The sequence below is a fragment of the Aplidium turbinatum genome, chromosome 8, assembly GCF_918807975.1.
Source record: "Aplidium turbinatum chromosome 8, kaAplTurb1.1, whole genome shotgun sequence".
Lineage (NCBI taxonomy): Eukaryota > Metazoa > Chordata > Ascidiacea > Aplousobranchia > Polyclinidae > Aplidium > Aplidium turbinatum.
In genome coordinates this window covers 3740872-3763896 of record NC_137479.1, presented here as the reverse complement: position 1 = coordinate 3763896, position 23025 = coordinate 3740872, and the positions used below count along the sequence as shown (strand labels likewise).

At 41.9% G+C, this 23025-nt stretch overlaps 1 protein-coding gene across 1 annotated transcript in view; it reads right to left on the bottom strand.

Annotated features, from left to right (window-relative positions):
- Nucleotides 1-7184: 7184 nt before the first annotated feature.
- LOC145775300 (protein strawberry notch homolog 1-like) overlaps nt 7185-23025 on the bottom strand; it is a 30081-nt gene continuing 14240 nt past the window's right edge. Inside the window, exons 12-29 of the mRNA XM_082586566.1 lie at nt 21910-22024; nt 20991-21158; nt 20285-20419; nt 19849-19994; nt 18713-18863; nt 17999-18188; nt 17653-17808; nt 17178-17338; nt 16434-16544; nt 16115-16271; nt 14709-14821; nt 14142-14313; nt 13958-14032; nt 13018-13164; nt 12473-12654; nt 12121-12347; nt 11689-11879; nt 7185-11075 (exon numbers count right to left, since the gene is read on the bottom strand). Of these exons, the coding sequence (XP_082442692.1) occupies nt 10849-11075; nt 11689-11879; nt 12121-12347; nt 12473-12654; nt 13018-13164; nt 13958-14032; nt 14142-14313; nt 14709-14821; nt 16115-16271; nt 16434-16544; nt 17178-17338; nt 17653-17808; nt 17999-18188; nt 18713-18863; nt 19849-19994; nt 20285-20419; nt 20991-21158; nt 21910-22024 (2824 nt within the window). The 3' untranslated portion in view covers nt 7185-10848. The remainder of the gene's footprint in view (nt 11076-11688; nt 11880-12120; nt 12348-12472; nt 12655-13017; nt 13165-13957; nt 14033-14141; nt 14314-14708; nt 14822-16114; nt 16272-16433; nt 16545-17177; nt 17339-17652; nt 17809-17998; nt 18189-18712; nt 18864-19848; nt 19995-20284; nt 20420-20990; nt 21159-21909; nt 22025-23025) is intronic.

The window sequence follows — 23025 nt, the reverse complement described above, 5'->3', positions numbered from 1 at the left end:
TTGCACCACTACTTTTTGATTGTCGCAGCTAACAAAATCCACTCAACATCTAAAAACTTCCTTTGTTGGTTTCTTGATGCCCACACTAGGGTGGGTCAAAAAACTGTTTTTTCCAAAACATGGCGGAAACCCGTTCAGATTATGAGGTTGGTCCTAGAAACTCCCCCAAAAAAATTTGAGCAGGTTTGTTCAAGTATTCGCCAAGCAATGGCCCTTTGAAATTTTCAGTGGGAAATAGTTTGGGATATGGGAAAACGTGTGGTAAAAAAAAAATTTTTTTGGGTTTTTTTTTAAGTGATTTTTTTATCTCTATGCCATTGCTAACATCTAAAATAATCATTTCTGACTGAAATCACCACATATCTGGTATCGATCGATGTTTAAAAGATACAAGAAAAGTTTAATTTGATCAAAAATAGTAGCAATATTATGCTTATTTTTGTAAGGGCAATCTTAGTTGAAAGCCTGAACACCGCGTCAAGGTGTCGCCCATCATCCAGGTTTCTCTTATTTGCCGTTAGATCAGGCAAACGAAACTGAACTAAACTCCCAATACGTCAATAATTACATCTTGGAGGATGACAATGTGGCTTTTGAAATCTGGATCATCGCGCCTTGCCCTTTCTACGCACTTTCGTCTGCATCATGGGTTAAAATCCCTTTGTACTCTTCCATAATTCTCACTTCTCGGTCTGCCACGTCGTTTACAACTTGGCTTTGATACTCTTTATCACTTTTTCCAATCTTTTATAATTCTGAAACTCCGGCCAGCTTTCTACTGCATACTTCAAGAAACCAATGTCTATGTCTCCCATACTGAATTGCAGCCTATGAAACAATAAAGCAGATCTTGCACCAACAAATTCATGCAATTTTGTGTCAGCAGAGACCGAAGGAAGCACTGACTTTTGTGGAGCCAAATGAACACCATGATTTTTTTGGTAGTTGTGATACAGCTTCTAAGCATTAAGGAAGTATTTCTTTATCCTCTGTGGAAAGCTGATGTGAGCATAAACCGAATGTCACCAGCTCTCCTGTCAAATACCACATGTGGCCCGTGAAGGCTTGTACGGTGACATTTGCAATTCCTGAAAATTCAGTTACAAAGGTATACTCCATCATTTTCTAATAAAAAGGTAAATCATTGACAGCCGCTCAGAAGCAATGGGACACTGGAACCAATAAGGAGCATAAAAAATAGCAACAAATTTTCCGAATTGTTGAAGACCTTGCAAAATGTGTGGCTCCAAGTCTAGTTGGTTTCGCAACAACAGCATCTTCAGTGCGTAAATAGGTGTTGACATCCACACAACCAACAAAACAATCATGATGTTCATTTGGCTCCACAAAAGCCAGTGTTTCCTTCGGTCTCTGTAGACACAAAATTGCATGAATTTGTTGGTGCAAGATCTGCTTTATTGTTTCATAGGCTGTAATTCAGTATGGGAGACATTGGTTTCTTGAAGTATGCAGTAGAAAGATGGCCGGAGTTTCAGAATTGTAAAAGATTGGAAAAAGTGATAAAGAGTATCAAAGCCAAGTTGTAAACGATGTGGCACACCGAGAAGTTAGATAGAATATTTATCAGGTAGTCTGACAGCCTTAATATCAATTCGAATATAAACAAACATAAGACCTTAAATAAACGTTACCACAAAGTAACCAACTGACAGACGTTCTTCATGAATTGAAATTACAGATCTGATCTACATACTCAAAAACCGAAAAAAGAAACGCATAAGAATGAAACGGCAAGGCAGAGGAGAGGCAAAATCACATGACGCTTAATTGCGTAGGAAACAACACAAATCAATGTGAAGACAGTCAGCAGACAGGTGGCGCCTGCGGAGGTGAGGATTGCAAGATTTTATAAGCAAATTGCCTCGTGGATTTTAGTATCAAATTCGATGAAGCATTTACGCACAATTCTAAAAGACTCCAGGAATGGTTTATTGTTTGAACAAGTTGGACAATCGAGTATACGATCTAATTAATGGCGCTTTTTCTGTTGAGCAGTTAAATCCAAATGCTCCCACACTCTTGTTGCCAAATGTCGCATGCAGGGCCGTTGACAGGATTTCTAGGGCCCGGTACCAATTTATTTTTGGGCCCCCTTTATCGACAAAGTTATGAATATAAAGGTTGTGTACGAACTTTTACTGATGTCGTTTAAGCATGGTCATTTAACAAATTTTGCGCAATCTTAAAACTTCTTGAACCGCAAAACTTACTATCTCTATCTAGCGGTTGCTTTTTTAAACTTTTGTTTGTCACATAGGGCTAGAGTATTATTTCCCGATTCCATTGGTGTTTCACTAGACATTCTAGGCTCACCAGAAAAGAATTTACAGCAGGCAGTCAGAAAGTTTTCAATTTGATTTGGGAAAGGTGTTTGGGCCTATGTCAAACATTTGCTGATTGCTACAATCTGAAAAGCGGTTTTGGTCTAATTTTTAGTGCAGAAATAGGGATAGTCATCTTCTTACCTGTGCCATTTCAGTTTTTGAGTTTAAACAAATATTAGCCTGTTTATTTTAAAATTTGTGTTTCGGGTAATAACTTATTCGTGGTTAGGGAAATCATTGTACTAGACTAAATTCTTATTTTACTGTTGGGCCCGGTACCCAGAAGGGGGCCCGGTACTTTACCATCTTATGGCTGAAATGGCTGTTTTGACCTCTGATGGCAATTCCTTTAGATCTGATTATATTAAGATCTTGATAATGTTTGAAGTCGCAGGGAATTTTTTAAATCCGGGCCTCTTAAATATTCTGGGTCCGGGTCCAAAAGTACCACCTCAACCCCCTTGGTCGCATGGACATACCAATGTATGTAGCCTACCCTACAGTGTAAACTGTACAGTCCGACAAGTGAACTTGTACCCGCCATTTGAATACAGAAAGGAACTCTGAAACTTTCTCCTTTCTGTTCACAGCTCCTTACAATCAGTGTTATACGTTGACGCCGTCAACTTTTTGTTGACCCTGAGGCTAGCGCCAGTGGCGTAGCCAGAAAAAAAATTTGGGGGAGGGCCAAATATTTGATGAATTGAAGAGAGTAACAAAGTGTTTGATTTAAGCCATCGCCAGTTGATGTGCAGTGGCGTATCCTGGTGGGTTGAGCAAGGGAAACAATGAAAGTGGTGGGGGGTTAGAGCGTGCCGAAGGCACGCGTTTTCTAGGGGGGATCCGGGGGCATGCTCCCCCGGAAAATTTTTGAAAATTTACACTCAAATAATGGATTGTAGCGCTATCTGGAAACACTTAAGGTAATATTTGTATGACGTTTATTAGCAGATAAACAGCTATTAACTTATTAAAGGTAGCTCTTACACACGAACGGCAAAAACTGCGGCTAAAATTAGAGAACACCAAAAACTCAATAATCTACATAAAAACCCAACAGAGTAAACCATTCTAAAATTGCTTTCACAAATTAGTTCAAAGAAACGTAAATCGCGTAAATTTTGCGCAATTTACGATTTGCAAACTTTATTGGTGTCTATCTGTGTGTCTAAAACAAGTCCTGGGGGGTGTTAATAACCAGATGTCTTGGAAAACGTTATAAATTTCGACAAATTTTATTACATTTTCAACAAAGAGCTCAACTTCGGAATCCAAAGTTGGAAAATTTGGGGGGGGCCATGGCCCCTTTCGCCCCCCCCTGGCTACGCCTATGGCTAGCGCCGTCAATTTATTTTTTAGTTGACGGAAGTGATAGCGCCGTCAACTATTTTGTCGATTTTAAGCGTCACGCGCCATTTTTTGTTTTCATGGAAAATCTTGTTTCACAATGTATTCTGGCTAGCGCGACTCATCCGAATTACCCGCTTTCGCGTTGGTTAGAATGGCTACCTGGAATACAAACGGAAGTTCGCCAAATGGGGGTCACTCACATCGTGAGCAGTATCGAGAACGAGGGATCATAGAGAAAGCGAAAAATCAATGAATGTCATCGGGAAGGTTGAAGATACTTTACTTCAAGAGCTCTCATCATCGGCCATGCCTGAGTAAGGCGTCGGCTACCGTGAGTCTCCACAACGATCGATTGTCCATACTTCTAATTAGGTTTTCAAAATTTTGGTTTGTCCATGTTGAAAGATTTTTGAAGATTTCCAAACGTGGACGTCCCCGGTGCCTCTGACCAGGAAATCGCCCCATCATTGCCGAGTGTTCAATTCCGCGTTTGCGGTAGACATGCCCGATAAATGTCATTTGCCTTTTTTTGATAGTTGTGATGAGGACGCCAGGGGTGCACCCAGAGCGTCTCCACACTTCTTCGTTAATGATTTTATCCGTCCAGTTTATTCCCATCATTCTACGAATGAACCAAATTTCAGCACTGTTGATCTTCTTCTCTATCTTCGGGCATACAGTCCAGGATTCACAGCCATATAACAGAACTGACCAAATGTACACATGTAAAATTCTTATTCTATAGTGTTTAGAGAGATTGAATTAGATTTCAGTATTTTGTCCATTTTGATGAAAGCTTGTTTGGATTGTGCAATTCTTGATTTTACGTCGCTCCAGCATCGACCATTCGAAGTGACCATAGAACCCAGATAGTTGAAACTATTTACTTGTGAGACTGTTGTATTTTGTATTTTGATAGTGCATACTGGAGTTATTTCTTTTGATGAAATGGTCATGCAGAAGGTTTTTGTTGCATTCAAATTAAGTCCAAGGTTCTCGCTTTGCTTAATGACTATGTCGAGTAAATTTTGTAAGCTGGAGTTTGATGTGGCGATTAGTACTGTGTCGTCTGCGTATCTTATGTTGTTGAAGTGTTGTCCACCTACAGAGACGCCTTCTTCGTCATCTAGATGTCGTAAGATCATTTCGCCGTAGAGTGAGAAAAGATCAGGTGAAACTACGCACCCCTGTCTAACACCTCTCCGAATTTGTGTCCACTTGCTCAGCTCGCCATCTATCCGGACTGATGCTGATTTATCCCAGTAGAGATTTCTGAGAAGTCGAAGGTCTTTACCATCTGTGTCTAAGCTGTCAAGCATCTCCATAAGTGGCCCATGTCTAACGCGGTCGAAAGCTTTGCTGTAGTCCATAAAGCAGAGGTACATGTCTTCCCTGTGTTCTATCGACCTCTCAGCAAGTGTCCTCCTGACTAGGAATGTGGCGTTTCTAGTTCCTTTGTCTTTTACAAATCTGCATTGCACATCTGAGATTTCGGGATTGATGCACCTGCGTAGTCGATGGAGTAAAACGGTCAGAAAAATTTTGGTGACATGACTCATTAGACTGATTGTGCGGTGTAGTTCGCAATCAATCGCCCCAGGTTTCTTCGGTAATGTGATGACGATCGATTGTAACAGGTCCTCCGGAATTTTTCCGCTGTCATAAATCTCATTCGCGATTTCAGTCAACTTTTTTATTCCAAAATCGTCTAAAACCTTAAGGGTTTCTGTATGCACAGCGTCAGGGCCTGGAGCTTTTTTCAATTTGGCTTTCTTTATAGCGTGACGTATTTCACTTTCTAGAATCGGTGGTCCATCCATCTCTTTCGATATCGCAGGTTTGTTTCCACGAGCATCGTCGAACAAGTCTCTGATGTATTCAGCCCATCTCTCGAGGATTTCATCCTTCTCAAGCAAGATGTTACCGTTCTTAGCTTTGATGCAGCCTGTGCAGGAGTGCACAGAGTTCTTTTGCATCTTCTTCACTTGGATGTGAGCAATGGATGGTCTGCGCTCAATCTCGTCACACTGTTGGTTCCACCATCGTTCTTTCAGTTGTTTACATCGAGTTTTGATTTCCTTATTTAGTGAGTTGAAATTTTTCAGATCTTACTTCGATTCTCTTCTCTTATCCATGAGCTTTAGAACTTCGTCGGTCATCCATACTTGATTGGCAGCTTTTTCTTTGTGCGGTATAACTGCTTCGGCCGATTCTGTGATGGCGGTACGAAGAGCTGTCCATTTTGAAGACAAGTCGTCAGAGCTTTCTTTATTCATAGTTGAGTCACACAGGGCAGCGTACCTGTTCTTGACCTCTACGTTGCATTCGGATTGTAATTGCTTGGGAGTTTGCCAATAACTGCTCGTAGTCTAATTTTGTAGAGTTTTGTTGTTTATTTATTGAGTTCTTGCGTAGTTTTACACGGAGCGTTGCTACCACGGGGTTGTAGTCGCTGTTACAATCTGCGCCCGGGAGCGCTCGACAGTTCGAGATAGCGCTTCTGAAACGCTGAAACGCAAGAGCTCTATGCCCCTGAAAAGAGCGATGTTGGTGCAGTGGACCTCGTTAAAAGATATACGGTATTATTTTATGCTACACCATCACAGCACGCTTGGAACAGTGATACCTTTCCGAGTAAACGTTTTCAAGGCTTGTTTTTGAAATACAACACACCAATACCATCCAGCGCTGCTGTGGAACGCATGTTTTCGCTTGGAAAGGAGTAAAGGACATTATGCGTCCCAAACGCAGCAGATTGTCGGACAAACATTTTGAAATGCTTGCGTTTCTACAAGGCAATAACTAATACGGTAGGCTAAGCACTAAGCAGCCAATCACAATACCATCTCAAAACATAATATCTGTTCTTTACTTATAGCTATTGTTAGCCTAAACTTGGTTGAAATACTTCTGTTTTGTGATTTAGCTGATGGGGGGCCCGGGGCACTTTTAGATCGGGGGGGCCCGTGCAAAAAATGTTTTCGCGCCTTCGGCGCGAAAAGCCACCTCTACGTCTACAGTAGCATCAGTTCAGTACTGCACAGCGTTTTGCAGAAACTTTAAAGGCCAAAAGGAAAAAAATAACACAAAATCACATTTTTTCCACATAGGGGTCCCGGGGCAACTGCCCCCTCCTAAATCCGGGCCTGTTTGTGAGACCCCATGGCTAAAATAGCGCTAGAAATTAGCGCCGACGCAGTCAATTTCTTTGAGAGCTGACGCAGTACTTAACGCCGTGAATTTTTTAGGCAATTCGCGCTGACGCCGTCAATTTATTTCATTGACGCCTACAACACTTCTTACAATACAAAGCATCCACACGGTGACACCTTTCAAGGTGGAATTACGACCCAAGTCACTGAGTTTTTTTGTGTCCTCCTTGATGGAGGCTGCTTGAATAATATCATGACACCTTGGAGACGTCTTTACAAATGAAAAACGTCATAGTGAAAGGTGTACATTGTACAGCCTCACAGACAACGTGTACAAACGTATCAGGCGCTTGATCGAGTTATTTATTGCCATCAAGACAAAATCACAATGAGCAGCTTGTAATGTTGAAACGACGGAGATATACAATGCACCAACGAGCATGGTATATCTGTTGTTGGACCGGTCACCTTCGCATTACAACATACCATACGGTCTATCATATGCTCCCTACTAGTGTGGGAGGATATTGCTCAGGTGAAGAAAATGGCGTCATACGATGCATTGAGCATTCCCTGAGCAAATACAAATTTGATCAGAATAAATTCATTAAAAACATCCGCAGATGAATGTGGTCGTTCGGTGTCAAGGTAGCCACTTTAACAAGTCGAAATTCTGCCACTGAAAATGACTAGAATGAAACAGCCAACCAATCATAAGCTACGGTTTAAGTGACGTAAAAAATGGCGAAAAGAAGATGATAGAAAGCAAATTAAGTGATGGATTTTTTGTCAGCTGGTTGACTTAGGGGTTAGGGCTAGAAAGTAGTCATTTCATTGACGCGGGTTCGATTCCCACCACTGCTATTGTTCTTTTTCTTCTGTAATTACCAAATAAAGTTCAAAACAAGCATTAACTCTCTGGATGAGTGCTCGAAGGGTCACAATTGGACGGTAGCCTCTTATAACATGTTCTGATTGGTTGGCGGTTGCATTGTAGTCATTCGCAGTGGCAGAATTTCGACTTGTTAAAGTGGCTACCCGGTGTCAACAAGCAAGACGGTATTAAAAGACCAACCCCACCGGGTCAAAGTTAACTTTTTCATGTCCACGATATTGCAACAAACAAATGTGATCCCCTGAAATACACAGCCAGTGACATGAAGCTCAATCTTCTTTCTCAACAGGAGAATTGAATATTAGTATTGCAGCCTAGAAACCATAAAAACTTTCACACCACACAATTACGAATATTGATTCAGTTCAAGATGCAACTCAAGCGTTCCAGTCAGGGAAACACGTGTGGGCACCTTTATAAACAAACATCAAAAAATTATTAAACGAACCTTTTGCAAGCAGGCGGATACGAGTTTTGACAAATTGATGGTCTACCTTTAAATAGCAGATCCTGACATCAAGCAGTTTACTGGAAGCAATAACCCGGTGTCAGGTTGCTATGCCTCGACAAATCACCAGCCGACGCTTAAGCAGGCACACTGGCACAGTCTAAAGGCGGGTATTGAAATCACCTTGAAGTTGCAGCCGACCACCTTTGTTACGATAGCAACCGATCACTTTGATATTGTTTGGAAGTTCTTCATTAGGGTGTCCTACTTTTAGGCGACTTTTCAGGAAAATTGGGTTCGGGTCAAATTCTGACTGGATTTTCGTCACTGATTTCAAAAATGACGTTATTTTTTCATAATGACCGGAAGGGACGATTTCCTCTTTGTTGTCAATACAATATGAAACGCTGACTGCAACAGAAAAGGAGTTATTTTGAAAAAACATGTTTTTGCTCATTTTTGGACAAAAAAAGAGAAACACGGCAATTTTGCTTGGGTTTTGCTACAGTGATGCTTTTATTTCGATTGTTAAGCTGCGCCACATTGTTTAACAATTAAGTACAGTGGTAGCTAGTGGTACAGACTCTCGAATGGCTCTTCCATCATCATCATCGCTTTTGAAGCGTGGCAACTTACGTGATTTTTCTCCAAAGAAAGTAAGGTGGCTCCATGCATTCCATGTAAATGAGATTTACTTTACACACGCAAAAAATTTTTGGAAGGCAAAGTGAAATGCCCTAATGCTTACGAAGATGGTGGTTTGATGAACAGAATTAAGAAAATACCAAAACCTAAGCCCCAACATCTGAAAATCTGACAAGATTGTAAAGTTTCCATCAGAGCTATCTATAGCCGCAAATCATTTAAAAGCCACGATCGTATGGTTTTCTGAGAACAAGAAAGAAGCTAAAGATTCATCTTTTCGGAGCGACCATATGTGTCTTCTTGCTCTGGCAGCTCATTTATTGATGGATGTTCCAGGAAATTTGAAACCCCTACTTTTTTATCGTCAAGAAGGCGTGTCCCATGCGCGTTGGATAACAACACCGAGTGGTTACTTAAGAATGCTGATTTTTGGGTAGTGTTGAGCCTCAGGATATTCCTTAACTTCAACGTATGGTTTCTTTCATTGTTTGTGTTTATTTGCCAGCAACTTTGGTCATCCATCTTAAACCTTCCGCTGCTGAAGGTCCCTCAATTGTACTGTTTACAAGAGATTAATTACTTGCATATAAATCTGTTGATGAACCAGTATTCAACGCTGTTCTGAAGCATTTCGTTAAGCATGCATCCCAATGGTTGAGCTCTAAAAACGTTGCTTTAAGTTCCCACGCTAAAGCTCCGCCTTTTGCTGCTGATGCGGGAAGACAGAAAAGTTTTCTAAGAAACGTTGATGCAGACGCTTTTGAAGCGTGGCAACTTACGTGATTCTTCTCCGAAGAAAGTAAGGTGGCTCCATGCATAGCAAGTTTTTCTTCTCCATCAGTGTTTTGGCGTATGATCGACAACAACAATCGAGGAACAGAGCGCTTCATTGGCAGACTGAAAGGCGTTGTGAACGGCTTGATTCGAGATGATGACCAAGATGATTTGGCCAAAACAGACTTGCGCATTCGTGCTGCTTTGCACAGTATGGTGTGATAAATCATCCCATTGAGCTGTGTTGTGTTGTTGAATGGTGTTTTTTTTTTGATAGATTTAATACATCTAGAACTAAATGATCAAGGGTTTAAAGTTAGCTAGTATTAGTAATTGCAACATGCATGTAAAAATCAATGCTGAGGTAATCAATTGTAAATACAATATGCTAGACTACTACCACTGTACTTAATTATTATGACGCAGCACAGCAACTTAACAATCGAAATACAAGCGTCACTGTAGCAAAATTGCTGTGTTTCTCATTTTTTGTCCAAAAATGAGCAAAAACATGTTTTTCAAAATAACTCCTTTTCTGTTGCAGTTAGCGTTTCATATTGTATTGGCAACAAATAGGAAATCGTCCCTTCCGGTCATTTTGGCACAAGTTCCAACTCTCTAGCTCTTATCCTATTCGTGATAAGGTCAAAATAGCAAAAATCCGGTAGCTGCACATCAAGATGACGTCATAATGAAAAAATAACGTCATTTTTGAAATCAGTGACGAAAATCCAATCAGAATTTGACCCGAACCTAATTTTCCTGAAAAGTCGCCTAAAAGTGGGACCCCCTATTCTTCATACTCCACAAGTTAATCTGCCAAGATTAACCTTTCTAGGAAGATCCTCCATCTCAAGACACTAACAAAAATGGTCTTTTTGGGTGATTCCCCATTACGTGGCAGTTACGTCACATCAAACCGGCATCACGTGACATGAAAGCAAAAGAGGACACAGCAACGTGGAATGCATTTGATATGAGACCACACAAACGTTCAACGTATAAGCTATTGCTTGTCCACATCAGCACAGAGCGAAACACTATTGACAGAATTAGATTTTGAAACGAGGCGTTGATTGAAAAGCTTTCACTCTGGTGTACCACATGTTGTAACGCAGGAAACACTATGCCCAGGCAGTGAAAATCTCTGACGACGGGAAGCCTCCACCGCAAGTGGAGAACATAGACGCAACATAAATAGTGCCCAGTGACCCTGAACGGTCATGGGTCAAAGCGACGTCACGTGGTCCAAGAGAACTGACGTTTAGAAAAAAGAACACTAGAAAGCATTTCATCGGGTTCGATTTCTTCGACATCTTCGTAATCGTCTGAATCGTCACTCACGGCGTCATACGAATCCCTTGAAACTGACAATGACGTGGCATTTTGTGATTGATCGGATAGATCATTTTCGGATGACAGCGCGGCTATCAAGCTCGCTGTGCAAGTGGATGGGATGAGGAGACCTGATATAATACGTGCCTCGGTAAGTCAACCAACACCAGGCCGGACAAATGGACAAAAGTAAATGCTAAGCAACAATAAAATTCAAAAGCAAGTGTTGTGACCAAAGGGTTAAAGCTTCTACAAGTATGCGAAACTACAAGGAATAACCTATCAGAGGCTTTGTCAGTCCGAGGATAAAAATTCCAAACCAAACCAAGGGTTAGATTAGCAGCAACGCATTGCAAGAACTATAAAATAACAATATTCAGAGACAACAAAACTCCCAATAATCGGAAACGCCACTCGGTCAAACTCAGTAACAGAGCCTGCGTCAGTCGTTCAAAGCCTCTACTTGTATGCAAAACTGCCAGAGTTAAGCTCTCAATAAATCTTCTCAGTCCGAGGATAAAGATTCAATCAAGAAGTAGAGACGCCTAAAAAGAACAGGTGAAGAGTGAGGCAGACAAGGTCGAGATGAAGGAGAAAGATGCGATGGAGACATTGAGATGGAGAATGGAAGTGAAAACAATCGTAGCAAGAACTGGCCACCTCTACTAATGGGACAAAATAGAATTTGAACATCGAGTAATTTCTCCGCAACCAACGTCAATGAAAGTCGAGCGGTCAACTTACCGACCAACTTGCCGCCGTCAGAAGTCCTCAGTCGTACAATCTGCATCTTATACTTGTTACCGCCTTCTACCGACAGCACGTACTCCACAATTCTCCACACTCCAAGCACACTCCCGCTTAACACGTGGTAAGTACAACGACGTTTGCCCACATGACAGGAGGCTATTCCTCCACGATTACACACTCCCTGCCTAAAATATTCAAAATTAAGTTCAGAATTTCAAAAAATCCAACCAACGATCCTTTGTAATTAACTCCCTTCACGTAAGTTTTGACATTGAGGCCATGCACACAGCAGAATATGGTTTGGTTCTCATATCTCTGCCAGGGCAGTCGAGCATCATTTGTGCTTGGGAAATATTGATTATATTTACTAATATCTGTCTCGCTGTTCAGTAACACCTCAACCGGTTGGTCAGTACGGCTACCTACCAGAATTCATGAGTGCATTGTTCCAAGGATGCCAGGTGGTGCCGCGTCCACCATTGCTCTGCCTCCTCTTCGCTGCATCTTCGATACTTCTTTTTAATATCTTCAAGTGTCTCTCTGCGTGTTTGCTTTCCAGTGTTAGGTCTGTAGATGAGGAAGAGCGAAGGTGCTCTGTGGCGCCGAGATTTGTATTCGATTGCCAACATCACCATATGCTTGCCGTTCTTCTTCTGTGAAAACAAAATCAAAGATTAAAATCTATCAAAGCCTGATCATAACAACAGCTGCACTGACGTAAAGTGTGTGACGCGTCGCGTGAGGGTTGTGCGTCAACGTTGGCTTTTGTTTACTTCACCTGAAACGTGACGTAGAATCCGCTATTCTCTCCAACAGAGCTCTCCTTGCATATTTTCAGTCCCTCTTCCCACGAGGTTCCTCGTTCAACCCTCACAGTGTGAAGGGATGCGGTGCCGCCCGAAGCCACGGGGAAGTCCCTGCACTTCACCCTCTCCACATTGTTGCTTCCGGCGCCAACATCTGTTCAAAACAAAGCCATTGTGGCATACTTCGCTTTCCAATCATGCGATTCATATCATGAATCGCATGTTTTCAGATCACTGACAAAGGACAACTGGCAAACTATGTGTAACTAACTACAGTTAATGATTTATACTAAACTATGATGTATGAAAAATATTACAACAATGTGCCTGAAACAAATAGTCAAAATACTGACAGTCACATGCATTGCACGTTTAGAAACGCACTTCAATTATATTTTTTCCATTAATTCAGTAAAGCGGAACTTTTGGATATGAAACAATCTATTCTAGACGATGACGTCATTCCACCACAAGCGGCAGTGGTCAGCGACGTAAAGATCGAGTCGTGCAAGCCTACCTACGATCCCCTGATCGTACTGGCCCTGTCGCTTCGCCTCCATGATGATGGCCTGCATGGTGTCCGAGAAGAATTGGAAAAGCGCGTTCTGTCGATCGACCTCCATACCCAACATGCGGTTCATAAACTTGAATATGTTGTTGTAATCTGTAAAGATCTCAATTGTTTAATGATACTGGTTGGGTGTAGCATGCTGCAACAGTGTCTATCATCCGCCCCGATAGCTCAGTTGGTTAGCGCGTGACTTCGTAAACGAAGAAGCTTTAAGATCAAGCGGTGCTGGTTCAACTTTCGGGGTGTGCAATTGAGCAACGCATGTTAAGGACCGCTCTCCATTCAGCTGCATCTAATGGACGGAATAATTCCCCGGTAACAAGACTTCAACAATCGGAAACTTCATTCTTGTCAACCTCGGTGACCGGGGTGCGTCAAAAGCCTCCACAAGTATGCGAAACTGCCATGATTAAGCTCTCAAAAAAGCTTTCGCGGTCCGAGAATAAAGATTCAATCAATCAACCAATGAGTCACCTGCATAATCATAATACAATAAATGTAACGTATCATACGCAAGTCGAGTGGGAATTCTTCAAATCCCTCGGATTGGTCGAAGTCGTCTGACACCTCGGCCCTGGAGTCGCAAAGGGATAGACCTGAGCCAAAGCGTCAACGACATGGTTGCACACAGACAGCTCCTCTCTCATTCTCGGAGGTTTAGTCATGTTGCAGGCTTAAGCCATCTCAACACCAACAAATATTTTGATGTTCTGGCGCACAACAGCAGTTACCAACGATTGGTTTGGACTGGAAAAATTTCACTTAAACTTTCAACACCATGTGTGGTTGCGTGTAGGCCATTCAGATGCTGCTCATTTTCACTAAGAAAAAACGAATCATAAAATGCCTATAATATGCTAACTCATCTACAAATACGCTGACTCACCTTTATCGAGCTGGTACTGCGCTTGGTCAGCCTCTCGAGTTATGAGGCCAACTCCGAGTAAGCTTTGTCGGATATCTGCGTTGTGGTGAGGTGTTAGTGCATCAAGTTGCGTATTCGTTCTGTGACTTTGGTGGTGATAAAATATCGACACAAAACAACAATTTAGTGCATAACATTACCCCACCTTTGAAGAAATGTCCCTTGTAGGATGAGGGGGGCGATACCAACGGCGCATCGTACCCGGCTATGGCCTTCATCACCGAATCGAGGGCTTTCCGTCCGTACTTATTGTCGTAATTGTATTTGCTTAAGTCGCGCGTCTCTGTCGCTCTGCGGTCGCCGTGGGTCAGTGCCCCCTGAGTGAACACCACCACAAAGTATGAAGTTGTAGCAAGAATGTCGTGTTGAAGCAACACAGCAATCGGCAATCGAAAGGGCTCCGGTTCGACACCGCCCAAGAGCATGCGGCTGTGTCTTTAGCAAGACACTTAAAGGCATGCCTGAAGGTGGACACGAAGATTGGCTTCCTTGCCTTCCCGTCCACTTAATCTAAATCTTCAACCACTGGGTGTAAGCCTGGACACGACAAACAACAACACAGCGGATGCCGCAACAAGTGTGACACGTGTCTTTGTCAGAAGTCAATTGCAGCTGGCTTCATGGACCTTGCACACTTGCACAGTGAGGAAGTATGTTTTAGCATCAAAGCCTTACAACGAAATGCGGAAAATAATCCGAAATGAAATTTTACCAGACTTTCCAATCTTTTGGCGACAATGGAAGCGAATCTTTGCTCCCCAGCCAACTCAGTGATGAGAAAGACGTATTCTGGGGCATTGACCTGGTTTGACCTGTGGGTACGACCTGAAATAGAAGAACTGATCAAGTCTGTCCAGCATAATAGTGAGGTTAAAGAAACCACAAACACTTCATGGTTGTAACGTTTAACTCAACCAACAAATCAAGTTCGATTTAAAATAATCTTTTATGCTTCTTGTAAACGAAGTTGAAAAAAAGCAGAGTTGTATTAGCTATGAAAATGACGCTATGTGTACGCCATTACAGCAAGCCACCCCTTCTCGGTGGTCAGAACTGACTTTCTGAGCAATTGTTCCGGTTTATTGGTACGAATGGCTACTTGGCCACGATGTAGTGCAATTGGACAGATTTAGCTGCAACATAGTCATTCCATAGCTGCAAAGTCGGAAGGATTTTGGCGCGTCCGGAGTCAGAGTCGTTAGACATAAGGCCAACTTAAATTTGATAGAAAACGATAAGCAATGAATTTGTTTGGTTATAATATTTTTTCAAAATTTTGTTTCTTGTTCTCTGTATTGCGCTCTAAACCTTTATTAGAAAATAGAAGTGTTTGTTTTTGCCAGTTTTTGTGAAAGCCCCCGTTTCAATATCGATCACAATTTAAGTAAAATTAAATTTTAAAAATATGAAAAAGGACAAAAAGTTAAAAAAATCTGACACCATTGAAGCTGGAGTCGGCCAGTTATACATCGAGGAGTCGGAGTCGTATATTTTTCGCGGGACTCTACAACCCTGACTACAACACAACCGGTAGCCACTTTAACACAACAACTTTTGTAAGAGCCTGTAAAGCATGAACCAATCAGAAGCTACGTTGTATGTGACGTCATTACATAAATGGAAGTTAGAAGTAAAACAGAGAAAAAATGCAAAGAGTTATCATAACAAGTAAATTAATTGAACGTTCCGCCGTAGCCAGCGTGGCCTAGAAGGTTATGGCTAGGAAATACATTTCTATGGCGTGGGTTCGATTCCCATCACTGTCATAACTCTGTTTTCTTCTGTAAGTCCAAAGTAATTAACTAACGTAATTACTAAACAAAGTTCAAAGCACTGATCAATTCTCTGGCTGAGTGCGAGAAGGGGCACAATTGGACGGTAGCCACTCAAACATGTTCTGATTGGTTGACGATGTCATTGGGTCTTACTGAGAATTTGACATGATAAAGTGGCTACCAACACAACCACTGCACAGATTCAGAGTTTGCACATAAAGAAAATGACAAAAAATCAGTTACTTTGAAGGCGCAGTTGGTTCAATCCTTTTTTACATCGATTCAACGTCTGCAAACGTTAAATCAACGCAAAAAGTGGCTGATTGTCTGGTCGGTGTCTTACCAAACTGCTGGATGGCTCGGTCGGCGCTCCAAGGCAGCTCAAGCGTGACGTGTACTCGTCGTCGCTGGTTCCGCGCGCGCTTGTCCGCTTGCAACGATATCCCTGAGCTTGCCGCCTCGCTGATGATCGCCACGTTCTTCTCGCCATCCATGAAACGCTGTTACAGTGCAATCAATGGGGTGAGTAAGACGCAATGTGGTTAATTCCAAACAAGCATCGCTTCAGTTGCGACCACGCACCAACATCAACATAAGAGATCGGGGGGTTATTGATGACAAGTGGTTCCTGATGACGTAATGAAACGTAGCCAATGGCTTACTTGCTTTTCCTTGATGTTCAAAAGTTCGACCGGAACATCACTTTCTGCCCGGGACTGGTACTCGACGTTGCCGGCATCTGTAGCGATCACTCTCCCTTTCCGACCGGTCATCTGAGGGGGAGGGTGGAACAAATATAAAATGCTCTCGTTAACCTTACTAGTTCTATTGTATTGAAGCGATGTAAGCACATACTCACGCATACCACGCCCACTTGCTTGCCCGCTACCCTTAGCTTTCTTTTTAAGTTGACTGACATGTTAAAAGTTTATTCGCCAATGATGTTTATCAGAGACAGAAATATTGCAAAGTTGATCGTTGCCTTGACATCAAAGATCGTGCTTACGTTTTAATCAAGATATGTGGATGGTGAAGGAGCCGAGGGTAGCTTGATAAGGGAATCTCTTACAAGTCAGCAGTTGTGAACTGAGCACATGGCAGTTGAGCAAAGTCAAATGAGCTAGCAGCATTTCAGCAAGTGGCTGAATTTGGCAAATGATAAAACTGAGCAGTAACAGCTGAGCAAGCCGAAGCTTAGTACGACACAAGTAAGCAAACTCAGTTTAGCAAGCAATGACTAAGCAAAAAACATGTACGATGCTAAGAGAAAATCTCATTTGCTGACTTAGACAGTAGCTGAAATGCACTTGCTGAGTTGTCGCCTGCCGAGTGGTCCGACAACCTTGATAAGGTAGTAAACAACCGGATGAACTAATTTGTACCAAGCGACCTATGCGAGTGTTTACCTCGGCGACATTCTCTGGACCACCAAGAGCATCTATTAGTTCATCCAGCATGTTGTTAGGCAGTGAAGGCCCGAGGAGCTGGAGACGATTTAAAAGTTCACGTTTGAGTGCCTGTGCTCGCTCAACCGGACCCATACCTGGCAGTGATGACGTCAGAGTACCTGTGAAATAAATCACAATTAAAGATTGTCAGAAGGGCCAGCGGCATCGTTCCCTGTGTGAATGCATTCAAACCTCCCACGACTAAATACCTCCTCTCACCAAATAATATTCTGGTTTATGGTTGGTGCTACTGTTGCATGGCTTGCCAACGCCTGTGTTCGGTCGCTACCTGGATGCACACTGCACATTATGCATTAGCTACATAAATAATGGACAGCGGCGCAACAAGTTATTCGAGTTGACTGCATGAAATACGGTTTTGCCCTTGGCTGATATACTTGATGTAGATGCTCACATCCACAAGGCAACATACCAGAGAGAGCATCAATGCTAGTAAGCAGGTCGGCTTCCTCATCAACCTTCTTTAAGCTTTCGAGGGTAAGACCAGGATCATCGGAATCTTCTTCTTTGCTTGAAGATGACGATTTTTTCCGCAATTTCGTTTTCTTTTTGACAGGACTTTCGTTGTCTGAAACAACAGTGGAGAATTGTGTCGGAGGAAGGTCGTGACGCTCAAAGCAGAAATGATCGATTGTACACGAATAAGTCAGGCCGAGAAAAGCTTCTAAAACAGATCAAGCTATTCTATGCACTCCTCTTGAAATGTTTCATTGGAGAATCTACAAAAATAAAGCGAAATATCTACAAATATTTTCTACCTTCGCTATCAGAAGCATCTCCAAATATTTTCCCAATATCCTCATCAGTACAAGTTGAGTCAAGCGATGCAAGAGATAAATTATCATCATCTGATGATAGATCTTCCTCATCAGCAGATTCGCTAGTAGAGGTTGCCCCATCTCCACTTGATTCTGATCCCTTCCTAAGTCTCTTGGAAGGAGGAATACTCTGATGAGGATGAAAACTTCATTATCTTGCTGTGTGGTCAAAATTGAACGTTATTAGTTAGTACGAAGTTAAACAAAGGAAGTTTAATTTTTTCTGCAAAAAGTTAACCCAAGTAGCAATGCATCGCCAGTAGATCGAAGCACGGTGGTGTCTTGACAAGAGCCTTAATGGCAGGCTAAAAAGTGGACGCAAATCTACAAACTCATCCAACCGCCTTTCTCTGATAGAAGGAGGACCAACCTCTTCAATTGATTCCAACAGAGGAAAACTTTTATGTTAAAACGTGGTTTATGAGAATTTTTATAAATATTAAGTTATCACTTCCGTGAAACTTAAAGTTTGTGATAAGTTGGCTGTTTGCATGAATGGGTCACGGCTGATTGGTTGTTAAGTAGGCCTCACTTCATTTGTGTCTCATACAATCTACATTTATGAAACTTTCTATTCAATGCATCAATGGTTTTCTCAAGTAAATTTAAAGTAGCTGTGAACTCAAAACACAACAAAAATTGCCAAGAACATACTTTTCCATTGACAGGCAACTTTCTCTTCTGCGATGTCTCTCTCTCCTGCTCGGTGCTGGATTGCTTGTAGAAGTCTTTACCAAATAAGGCAGTCACTCTCTTCCGATCGGGAGCAGGGAAATGGCGATCGATAAGATTCTCCAACACCGCCCTGGTTTCAACATAATCCTAATTGAACCGGTCTGCGCGTCATTCCTTCAGAGTGCACAGGAATATTGCAAATACAACAGCCTGCCGCCATCTTGCGCGTATACCTATAATCCTATATCGTTCTTTTAGCGCAGCGCATGATGGCAGAAGTTCAAAGTGATCAGTAGATCGCAGGGTAATGTGAGACATTGAATGAAACTTAACCAACGAAAGGGTACAAACATTGCTCTAAACAAACAGAAGCTGTCGTGGGCTTTCAATACTGTTTTCATACAGATAATTATATTTTAATCATTAAACTTTGTTTGATAGCCATATGATGTAACTAGGTTTTAACTTAGTTCACCACTCCTCTGAATAATCTCTATTATAATTCCTTCTCTATTACGTTAAACACTAGATACAGCCGTGAGATTTTAGAGAACTTTCGTCTCCATACAAATCAATGTGTTTAAAACGTGCACGGACATTTTGCCGAAAGACATTTTGCCGATGGACAAATTGCCGAAAGGACTAAGGTTGTGAACGATAGACTAAAACACACTGTGGAGAATATCGATACATATAACACAAAAAGGAGTTTCGGCAAAATGTCCATTCAGCAAAATGTCTTTCGGAAAAATGTCTTTCGGCAAAATGTCCGGGTACCGTTTAAAAATACTGAAACGCTGTTTGACAGCGTGTAAGCACCGAATAAAACCGTCTGAAAATCGGCGGCACCGAATCGGGAAATCCTGCAAACAAGGTATGCGAGTTTGTAGACATAACCTTTCAGCATTACATCAATACCGTACACTACATTTAGCTTTCTTGCATTCCCGGTTTACACGGCCCTGAATCCGTCGCGGTTCAAAGCGAGAAAGCTCTCGAGGAGAAAATTCTCACGAGACTCGCGAATTTGAGCCGGTCGCCGCAGTAGAAAGTCCGAACCAGCTTTCTATCCCAGGTCGAAGTCGGTAGAATAAACATGAGGTTGCATCACTCACTTTGCTGTGGAAACAAAATCATCCAACTCTCCTCCGGCTTTTTCAAGCTGATCGATAGTGCTCGCCTCCCCGGTGGACTGCATCCCGATCACCACGCACTTCCCATGTTTGACAGCCTCTCGCACCAAAGACACAGTGTGCTTCACCTTGGAAGGAGTGAGATCAGTGAAAGACCGACCAAGCAAGCTGGACTGAGCACATTAATGTCAAGCCAACCAAGCCTTTGGGTCGATGTATAAAGTTTGTAATAAGTTTGTAAATATAAAGTTTGTAATAATATAAAGTTTGTAATAGTTTGTAATAATATTTCAAGAGTTTAAAATACTCTAAACTCAACGAAAATTGAAAACACTTTTAACGGAGAAAGAACCCAGCAATGTTTAGCAAATCACTTTACACCTCCGATGAAAATTGTGTCATTTCCTAACCAACTAACCTTTGCTGAGATGCAGAGATACTTGAAGAATCGTTGATGAGCCGACCAAAACATCGCCCACATTGATTTCTTCATGTGGTATTCCGCCTCCATCATGGATGCTGCCGTTTGGAATGCCTCTCGAGCAATCATCCACTGAAATCATTAACACGTTCAATGACGTCACCTTGCCTACAAAAAACTTACAAGGAGGGATGAAATGGTATGCCACAAGATGCCACGATAGATGACAGTTACAAAGTAGTAAATAGATCAAATATAGTTATTACTTTCTAAAACCTCTACAAGCTGTTTCACCCTAAAAGGGGCATCATCAGAAGGTCCTTATTTAAATAGAATATATTAGTAAATAGAGAGTTCTATTTGAATAAGGACCTTCTGATGTCCCTCGTTTAAGGTGAAACAGGCTGTAAACAGGCTGTTAAGGTGAAACAGGCTTTTAAAAGTAATAACTATATTTGATGTAATTTGCTCTGCTTGGCATTTTTGCTTGGCATTGAGCACTTTTTGTTGTATTAATAGTATTTATTGCTTAGCAGAAAATAGATATGTTTATTTCAAAAACAAATTAATTAGGAGAGACGTGTAATTGTTTTAATCGCTGGTCTCAAAATAACCGCCACTATGCTCAGTATGCCATCCACCATCACTACTGGCGACACGTTCAGCCATTCAACATTCGCCTTCAACAATTTCCAACACCTACCAACTTGACGGCTTTGTTATACATGGTGACAAAGGAGGGGTCAAGGGCAACTTCATTAATTTTAAAGGAGACGCCATAAAAGCTGAGCTGCCTGGCAATGTAGCTTCCCCGCAGCTTCATATCCATCGCCACCAGCTCCATTGCCCCGACACCGCGCCGCTCCACCGCCTGTACAAAAACCACGTTAATAGTTATGTTGGCTGCACATGGGTAAGAATCTCTTAACCAAGACACCTTCATGACATATATCAGGAAGTTCAAGTTGCTTAAAAGAACTTCCTTTTATGATCACACAAAAAGAAGAGAATAAATAAAATTTAGAATTAAGCTTTTGTGATGTTGTGCCTGTATTTTTGAACCGTTTTCTGTTTTCTTGAACAAGTGACAAAGTTTCTTGCCACTGCCTCTGTAGGTTCTAGATTTACACGAGAAATGGAAACTTTGCAGTCTCCCATAAAGGGAACTGACAGCTTTTTATGCAGTTGGGCCTTTTTTCCAACTCTGGGTTTACAACGCTTTTTAGTATCATTGCACATTTGCAGAGGGCTTGCCGGTTTCCCATCAAAGAGCTTTGAGTAATGTCCGTGAAAAGGTGCTTTTGATGCTGCGGTATAACAGGACAGACTGTACTGGAAGAGTTGTACCACTAAGTTTGGTGGACATTGCTTCAGAGTAGATAGGTTTGATGACGTACTATCTCCTAACGAAGAATTGCAGCTTTCAAACTGAATTAATTTTTGATTTCTACTAGGCATAAATAAGTTGCTATGAGAGAGACACAATCGAACTTCTTCCAAAACAGCGTCAATAATTTTTTACTTAACTTTTCATTTTAAATAGCAGAGTGATCGGCGCAAGCATAAGAAACAAAATTGATACGAAAGCATGCCATGAATGTACAATTGTACATAGCATTTACCTGGATAAAGTCCATGAAGTCATGAAATGGAGTACCCGGCCCCCAAAGACCCAGTCTGGACATGTACGCCATGTTACGCGGCTCCGATGCCCCAGTAGCGCTGGCATATACAACTCTAGAATATAAAATCATACTTACATTAACATTTCGTTCTCGGAGTCCCTAGGAAGTTTACTACAAATTGATAGGGGGGCAAACTTTTTAGCCGACTGATTGCTTGCATTCAAAATGCTGATGTTTGTTTATCAGCATTGATGTTTTTTTGCGTCTATAATATATGCCATTGTATATCGCCAAGCTTTATAATGTAGGCTCAGGCCACGAAATTCACGGCGAACATCGGACATGTCCGTCGTCACAGCATGTGATGTCCGCGGGAAGTACCATCTAGACCGGTCATATTTGTCCGCCTAGAAATAACACAGGAACTAGCGATACAAATCGTCATTGCATAGCACGAACAATTGTTGCGATAATATAATTTCCAGCGCATTCTAGCGCGCATCTAGAAAATGTGAATACTGTGTCCCTTAGCTTCCATTCAAGGAGGAAAACTTTCGATTTTTACATTGCTTCAACGATTGATGACTTTGAATCAGCGTAACAAAGGTGAATTCTTCGCTAAGAATCGATAAGAGTACAGGTACTTCTACAATCTATACCAGGGCTACTCAACTGGCGGACCGCGGTCCGAACCCGGACCTTCCGGGTGTTGAAGGTGGACCTCGGGCTTCTGGAAGAATAACCTCATTGCCACATTTTAGAGCCTCTTTAAACAGATTCCCATTAAGGAAAAGCAATTTTTTGTGACTATCCAAGGAGCTGGGGGCTTTGCCCCCAGACCACCTAACACTTTGCCGTCTTCTCTGATGTGCAATCCACACAGCCACACCACAAAAAACTCAATACATTTTTTCCTTTTTTATTTCTTTGTTTGTGTCAAACAAAACTCCAAGTCGTGTTACATACTACCTGAAAAGTGTTTCGATGCTCGTAGGCTACTGGTTGTTTAATTTTCGGGTTGCATAGCCTATGAAATATTCACCGGACCGCAAAAATATTCAACTTGTCAAAATGGACCTTTGCTAACATTAGTTGAGTAGCCCTGGTCTACAC